Below are 8859 nucleotides of genomic sequence, written 5' to 3' on the forward strand. Positions count from 1 at the left end.
CCTTAATTCCTTCTTTCCTTCCATCCTTCATTCATATTCTCTAGCTAACCTTTTTAACCTCCTTCCAAATTTTAAAATGTTTATTTTTTCCTGCCTTCCTAAGAAGACAAGCCACTTTAGTCCTCACCACTGCAGTATAGACAGTGGCAGCAAACAAGCACAAAATCGTGATTACGAAGCTCCAAAAGTGGCACCTGTCATTCTCGGGGCAATACCTGCTGGTGTTGGGCTCCGGAGACTCTGATGTAATTTGGTTCTTTAGTTTTCAAAGGTAAACACTTGAACTGCCCTCATTTCAAAGCTGACACTTCAGTCAAATCAAATCTGTATCAGAGAGCGAGGGAGACAGCGAAGGAGACAGCGAGAGCCCATCAAAGAAGCTTCAGATTCCTCATGTGCTGTTGCATCTCTCTGTAGATTCCCACTCAAATCTCCAGTGTTAATGAACACTAAACCAGACCCTTCCCAGGAGATGATCATCACAACCTGCAATTTTTTGTCACCTGTTCTCCACAGGCCACAGATTCTTTTTTTCCAAAACACAGGGCAAGGAATAAACATGTGACCACTTTTTTGAAACTTACCAGTTGTGTTCTTTTCATGACTGAAGTTAATCCGAAATAAAGAGGGGTAAGAAATTGTAGTTCACTTGCACTTTTCCCATCATGAATTTCTCTGAACTGCCTATTACTATGATACACTTGAGTAGCCAATAGTAAAGCGCTGAACGATCAGTACTTATTCTCAAAATAACACGTTTGACGACCACGAAAGAAGAGTGACCACACAAAAAAACGCAATGAAACATTTGGCCGTGTCTCATTATTTATAACGTATGTTTATTCATCAATTCATCTGTCTGTCGAATTGTTTGGTTACTGGGTTGAGTAGTTATTGTTATTGGCATCAAAACAGCACTGGATTTTGCCACCAAAATATTTTTTGTAGTGACCTTTTTTTTTAAGGTTAGAATTGTTTTGCTAAAAAAAAAAAAAAAATGTATGTATGTGTATATATATATATATATATATATATATATATATATATATTTATTGCCCATTTTAAGAAAATATCCATTTCTCCACCTATTTGTTTATATATTCATCTTTCCTTCTATCCATCCAGCCACCCACATGTCTGTCTGCCCAGGCAGCCTGCCACCCACTTCTGTCCATCAATTTGATTGGTTGGTTGGTTTGCTGGAAGTTTGTAAGACTGACAAAAAATTCTCAATTAAAAATATCCATCCATCCATCTCCCTCCTCCCTTGCTTTTTTTCCTTCCATCCTTACTTCCTTTCTTCCTTCCTTTCATCCTTGCTTCCTTTCTTCCTTCCTTGCTTCCTTTCTTACCTCCTTTCATCCTTCCTTCCTTTCTTCCTTCCTTTCATCCTTGCTTCCTTTCTTTCATCCTCGCTTCCTTTCTTCCTTCCTTTCATCCTTGCTTCCTTTCTTCCTTCCTTGCTTCCTTTCTTCCTTCCTTGCTTCCTTTCTTACCTCCTTTCATCCTTCCTTCCTTTCTTCCTTCCTTTCATCCTTGCTTCCTTTCTTTCATCCTCGCTTCCTTTCTTCCTTCCTTTCATCCTCGCTTCCTTTCTTCCTTCCTTTCATCCTCGCTTCCTTTCTTCCTTCCTTTCATCCTCGCTTCCTTTCTTCCTTCCTTCCTTCCTTGCTTCCTTTCTTACCTCCTTTCATCCCTCCTTCCTTTCTTTCATCCTTCCTGATGGTTGTCATTTTTTTTTTTGTCATATTAACAACATTGGTTTGCTACCAAGTTGTAATACTGACACAAAAATTCTTTAAAAATTGTTTTGCATTCAAAAACCTAATTAACACAAACAAATGATTCATTTCTTTTTTTCATTTCCCCTCCTGCTTCAACACACTATTAATATTGTATGTTGCATTTACCAACAAAAAGCAACACCGTACACAAACCTTGTGGCTCTAGCATTTATATACAGTGGTACCCCACTTATCGACCGGCTCGGACATCGACCTTTTTACTTAGCGAACAGTTTTTCCGACCGAAATTTGCGCCCGCTGAACGACCAAATCCCCGCTTATCGACCTCGACCCACGTGGCACGAGGGGAAGGATCTTCCCAGTCTCGCCTCAGCCTTCGTAGAGAGAGCATCTATCGTAAATTAAACTTCGGTTTGTGAACAATATTAGTGTTATTTAGCGGTCAATATAACAATTTAGTGCGTGTATATTGTATGTACAATACTTTGTTTCTTTTTTTTTGTTTAAATTTGTGAAAATACTCTAGAAATATGGGTCCAAAAAAAGCTAGCGATGTGAAGTCCAAGCGGCGTGTGATTTCTATGGAGACAAAGAGAGAAATTATCTCTAAGTATGAAAATGGTATGCGTATCAAAGATCTTGTTGCTAATTATAATTTACCTAAGTCTACTATATGTACATATTTGGGCAATAAGGAAAAAATTAAAGAAGCAAATTTCTTGCCCAGTACAGTATGTCGCGCAATGTTAACTTAAAACAAAGACCACAGGCTATGAATGAGATGGAAAAATTACTCGTTCTGTGGATAAAAGAGAAACAGCGAGTGGGTGATTAGTGTTGAGCAGGCAATAATTTGTGAAAAAGCGAAAGACACTTACGGAAATCTGACAAAAGACGACAAAGACAAAGTGACTTTTGCTTCATCTCATGGGTGGTTTTGTAGGTTTAAGTAAGTACAGTACGAGTAAGTACAGTACAGTACAATCATTTTTTTTTTGTTACTTTTGTAAAGTTTTTAATGTATACTTTTTACTGTATTATATACAATATTATTTATGTACCTGTATTTTATGTATTATTTAGTATTAATACTGCTAAAAACGGGGCAAAAATTGTTAATTATTGGGTATCGGTGGAGGTCGGGAACGGATTAATTGGGCATCCATTATTTCTTATGGGATAATTACATTCGCTCTTCGACCTTTTCGCATTTCGACCGGTTTTAAGGAACGGATTAAGGTGTATAAGCGGGGTACAACTGTATTTATTTTCCTGTTCGTTTGTAGTGTTGTTCAAAGCTGAGTTGTTTTTCTGCCTGACCTGAACTTTTTATTTAGTTTATCACCCATCTATAGTTAATATCATTAGCACACTTTTCCCTAGATCCACATGGATCTCTCCATAGATTGCACACTCCTCCATAACCTCTCATAAGACCGTGTATCATGAAACAGCTGCAGAAATGACAATATGGATTACATGGATTCATGAACCGTGCTCAGAGAAGCAGCAGGGAGAGAAATGGTGAAAGCAGGGTGAAAATACTGGACCCTCCATCAGCCGCTTCACTGCTATTGATTGTCAGTGTGTGAAGGCTTATTTACAGCTCGTGAATCTATGTGTTCAGCACGCGGACTCGCAGAGTTATCGACCTGCTCGTTTGGGTAACAAAGCATCGAGGAAGAATCCAGTTAGGGAGCTCTTCAGCATGGGGTTTGGAGACTATGGATGGATTTGTGTAAATAATAATTACAGTCTGTCAATTTGTAAACAGTGAGACTGTTCTGTTGATCTGTTTTCTGTACTGTGTTCATTCTAAAGTCATGCAGATTTTCCCTTTTCTGTATACATTTTCCCCCACATCTGTTCCTGACTATTAACCCATTTTAACAGAGTGTTACTGTTACACTCATCCCTCTTTATTGCTTACTCTGAATTTTCTGATGGTGAATTTGTCCTCGCTTGTCCGCAGGGTGCAGCACTGAAATACGTTCCTACCATCGTCAATGACGTCAAACTGGTCTTCGACCCGAAGGAGCTCAGGTGGGTTGACCTCCATCACATGCTGACTTCCCATTACATTATGTGTGTGTAGGGAAAAAATAAGATGTGTTCTCTGGATATTGTGAGGAAGTGACATCATTTCACATGTAACACCATTGTTACTAATAAACAGCAGCAACATTAACAAGAACAGAGGAGCTTTAGAGTTTTATTTAACACTATTGTAATCTAGGGGAATCTTATGAGTCTTTGTAATCGATGGTAGGGTCTTACTTAATGGTCTTTTAAAAGTGATCCCAGTGATTTTAGTTTTTATTTCTTTACATGGTTGTCTTATGTCTCCTTCGCACTCTTTGTACCTGTTGTGTGTATATATAATAAATTAGGACATCCTTTAAAAAAATAAGGTAAAAAAATAGGTAAACATGGGAATTTCATCTTCATTTTAACAATATTGGAAGATTCAAGAACTAAATAACTAAATACTAGAGATGAGCCGGATACTTGGCTGAAACGAGTATCCGGTACGGATAAAGCACTTCTGCCGAGTACGAGTATTATACGAGTAATACAAGTCAATATCTGTGCTCGGATTGAATGAAAATCATCATTGGGTAGCTGATTGTGTCAGTGTTCTGTGATAGGCTAGTCACAGTGCCCCTCCCCTGCACTGATAGGCTAGTCACAGAGCCCCTCCCCTACAGTGATAGGCTAGTCACAGCGCCCCTCCCCTACACACATACAGATGTATTGTGTTGCTGTGTCTCGCTCTGCTCACTCACAGTCACACACAGAACAGCTCTCTGTCTCTCCCTCAGTCACTCGGGTTCGCGGGTCTTTTCCGTTAACGGTTAGGGTTTCTTCAGCTTTTTACTTCGGGTTGTAACGTTAATAATACGTACTTACTAACCAGTAGAGTTCTGGTAAACGTGGGTTCGTTCAGACGTGGTGCTTGCTTGGTAGAATGCGACTCGCATTGTGTCTCTGCCTGTCGGAGATTTTTTTCTTTTTTAAACCTTCAGCTGTCTCTAACCAGTAACCAGACACTGAGTGTCTGACACGTTTTTGCTGTATTTCATAAAAACATAAAGGTAGTAAGCTAGTGTTATAAATATTACAAATTAATTATTACAGGTTAAAGCCCCGCCCATTTCAAGACCCACTCCCCACCTACTTCCGGGTTAGGCCCCACCCACTCAGAGTACGGATACAGATACAGATAATTCATATGGTTAACAGATACGGATACAGATACAGATAATGCTGTACTCACTCATCCCTACTAAATACCAAATAAAACTAAAGAAATTACTCTTTTAAACAAAATCTATAAAATTTTAATAAAAAAATTCTTGTGAGGAAAAAGTAAATACACCAGCACATTTATTTGTACTCAAAATGGATAAAATAACCTACAGGTGTATAATAAAAATTATCAGCATTAATATATATTAACAATGATAAAGAAATTTGAAGGAGACCTGGTTTATTTAAACCTCAGATACTTAGTTTGTTTTGCTCTTAAATTTGTGAAGCGAGATGCATCACCATGGTGAGATCCAAAGAGCTCTCCGAGGCCTTTAGAAAGAAGATTGTTGATGAGTCTGGTAAGGGATATAAAAAGATCTCATGAGAATTCTACTGTCTATTTTCTACTGAAAATCATTTGCAAGTGGAGAACATTTAAAACAAGTGCCAACATGGCCAGGTCAGGCCATCTTATCAAAGACAGAGGGCAAGTTTGGTGAAAACCAAATACAGCGTTTCAGCAAAAGAACCTCATACCATCTGTGAAACATGGAGTTGGACGTGTTACGGTTTTGGGATGTTTGCTGCAGAAGGACCTGGCCAGCTCGTCATCATGGAATCCACTATGAATTCTGAATTTTGTCACAGAAGGTGCTTGAGGAACATGAGACCATCTGTCAAAAAACTGAAGCTGAAGTGCAACTGGACCTTGAAACATGACAATGACCAAAAACACATCAGTAAATCCACCCAGGACTGGCTGAAAAGTACAAAATAGAGAATTCTGGAATAGACAAGTCAAAGCTCAGATCTAAATCCTATTGAGATCCTGTGTGGTGATTTGTGTAAGCAAGAAACCCCTCAAACATCACACAGGTGGAAGAATGTGGGAAACTTTTTTCCAGTCGATGTCAGAAGCTGGTAGATGGCCACAAGAAACGTCTCCTTGAGGTTATTCTAGCCAAAGGGGGGAACACTAGCTATAAGGGCATAGGGTGTCCTTACTTTTTCCTGAGATGAAATACACATTTTTGTTGATTTCTTTTGTTTAGTTAGTAAAAACGAAGTGATTTTTTTTTTTGTTGTTGTTTACATGCAATTGTATCACATTTATCTTCAGGTACAAATTAAAACAATATCAGAAATTGACATGTTGACATTTCTTAATAAAGAACTAAATATTTAATGGAGCTTCCTGATTTCTTTTCACATGACTGTGTAGATTAAAAGGGGGGTGAGTCACGTAAGCTAATGCGTATAATAATGAATAACAATTTTACTTAGCTAATGGTCAATTATATGACTTTTTAATGGCATGATTATCAAATAATTTGACAATCTGTTATTTCTAAGCCTTGAAAAAAAAAATCGATGGTCCATTGAGAGCCAGTGTTCTCGGTACCCTGGCGAGAAGCATACGTAACCATAGTATGTTCACTTCTCCATGGAAATAGAGACAAAGTGTGTGGTAATTAGTGCGGGTCTGTGTAATGGTCTTGTTATCTCTCCTATTAGGTTTAAGGCTGATCAAATCTTCTGGGAAATTTAAATGTAATTGACAGAATAGTTTAATGCAGTAAGGTAAAGAAAAGAAGTTACAAAGGAAAAAGTGGGCCAGGTCTCACGATCAATGTCTTTCTCTCACAGAAAGACATGATTATGTGGTGCTGGTGTGCTGATTGTAGAGTCTGTAGTGAGTAATGCACGTCTCTCCACAACTCGCCTGTCTCTCAGCCTTCAGCTTACGCAGCAACGAGGGCCGTAAATTAAATCAAGGCTGAAGATAGGATTTACATTCTGCAAATTTGACAAATTAGGTGCTCCTCGTTTCTTGTGATGTTATGGGTGGAAGAAGAAAAGTAATGCTCATTTAGTTTGGGCTCTTAAATGGCCCTTTGAAAGAGAATCTGCTGTCATAGCTGCTTTTCCCCTTATTATGGAATTATCTTTAGCCCGTGGCTGATTTCATCATTTTAGCACTCACACACATACACACACACACACACAAAGCAATACACACAGACACATTTAAGTGTTTGAACACCCCCCCCCCCCAATCCCACCACACGCACACAATTTTAATTTACTTTCTGGTTAAGCATGTTAGTCATGTTACCATGGAAACGCAGGGCAGTGGGTGCACAGGTTAATGTGGTCCGTTGTCGTCGTTTGTTTATTATTTGCACATAGAGCCCGTATATGGGGCATATGCTAGTGTTCTGTGTAAATTCTCACATTTATAGGTTTGTTTTTCGTTTATAAACCCTATTTCAAGTCAAATCATTTGCTCAGCTTTTCCTGACAGAAAGGTCATTAGAGATGAACCGTATGCTACAACTATACGCTTTAAACAAATCTGACAGCTGTCTGTTTGATTAGACGTTTAATCAAGATGATCTAAACAGCACTTCTGAGACCTCCGCCTTGTCTGTGATTGGTCCACATATCACATGATGGTTAATTGTTTTGGACAGAAACAAACAAATGTTAGGAAAGAAGTGGAATTATGACAGACTAGAACACTTCATTATCCACCCTGTTATCATTAAGTAGATGTTTCACCTTCTTATTTATGATGTTATTTGTGTAAGAACAACATTGGCTTGATGTCTCATAACGAGGGGAACTGTCCTGGATCGTGCTTGACAAATTGGCAAACTTTTTAAAAAAAAAAAAAAAAAAAAAAGCCCTTTTTTCATTTATTCTGAAAAACATGAGCACCTGCAGTTTTTGGGAAAGGGAAAAAAAAGCCTCATAAATTACCAAAAAAAAATTGTGAGCTTTGGCAGATTGCTGCATTATAGGTACAACGTCTTCCTCGTCATCTGAAGATCATGAGTTTGAGTTTCTGTAGATTTGTGGGTGCTCTGAGGGTGGGAGGGATTTCATACTGTCAGGCGTGTTGGTGTGTGTGTGGGGGTGTCAGGCTGTGTTGGAGTCGGGGGGTGTCATGCTGTGTTGGTGTGTGTGTGGGGGTGTCAGGCTGTGTTGGTGTGTGTGGGGGTGTCAGGCTGTGTTGGTGTGTGTGTGGGGGGTGTCAGGCTGTGTTGGTGTGTGTGTGGGGGGTGTCAGGCTGTGTTGGAGTCGGGGGGTGTCAGGCTGTGTTGGTGTGTGTGGGGGTGTCAGGCTGTGTTGGTGTGTGTGTGTGGGGGGTGTCAGGCTGTGTTGGAGTGTGGGGGTGTCAGGCTGTGTTGGAGTGTGGGGGTGTCAGGCTGTGTTGGAGTGTGGGGGTGTCAGGCTGTGTTGGTGTGTGTGGGGGTGTCAGGCTGTGTTGGTGTGTGTGGGGGTGTCAGGCTGTGTTGGAGTGTGGGGGTGTCAGGCTGTGTTGGAGTGTGGGGGTGTCAGGCTGTGTTGGTGTGTGTGTGGGTGTCAGGCTGTGTTGGTGTGTGTGTGGGGGGTGTCAGGCTGTGTTGGAGTGGGGGGGTGTCAGGCTGTATTGGTGTGGGTGTGTGTGGGGGGTCAGGCTGTGTTGGGTGTGTGTGGGGGGGTCAGGCTGTGTTGGGTGTGTGTGTGGGGGGGTCAGGGTGTGTGTGTGTGGGGGGGGGTATTAGGCTGTGTTGGGGTGTGTGTGTGTAGCTACCGTAGGCTCTGTTGGTATTTTTTGCACTATCCTGTGCTGGATGTTTAGATGCTGTATCACAGACTGCACTGGATTCTTTTCTCCCCACTGTGAGTTAAGAGCCAGACACAGAGACACTTGATCCACACACACACACACACACACACACACACACACACACACAAAGAAGCCATTAGACATTTTATTTAAACCGAGAGCATGAATCATTTAGCAGTGACAGGTTTGTTTTCCTGAAAACATTGTTACAGCATCTAAGAGTCTCTCAAACACGCTTCATCTGTC

At 40.4% G+C, this 8859-nt stretch overlaps 1 protein-coding gene across 2 annotated transcripts in view; it reads left to right on the forward strand.

Moving 5' to 3' along the window:
- The window catches only part of dock1 (dedicator of cytokinesis 1), a 271575-nt gene that overhangs the window by 96437 nt on the left and 166279 nt on the right, over positions 1–8859 (forward strand). For both annotated transcript variants that reach the window (XM_060895378.1, XM_060895387.1), the window contains exon 24: positions 3718–3788. In XM_060895378.1, coding sequence (XP_060751361.1) covers positions 3718–3788 — 71 coding nt within the window. The remainder of the gene's footprint in view (positions 1–3717; positions 3789–8859) is intronic.

The sequence above is a fragment of the Tachysurus vachellii genome, chromosome 2 (assembly GCF_030014155.1).
Source record: "Tachysurus vachellii isolate PV-2020 chromosome 2, HZAU_Pvac_v1, whole genome shotgun sequence".
Lineage (NCBI taxonomy): Eukaryota > Metazoa > Chordata > Actinopteri > Siluriformes > Bagridae > Tachysurus > Tachysurus vachellii.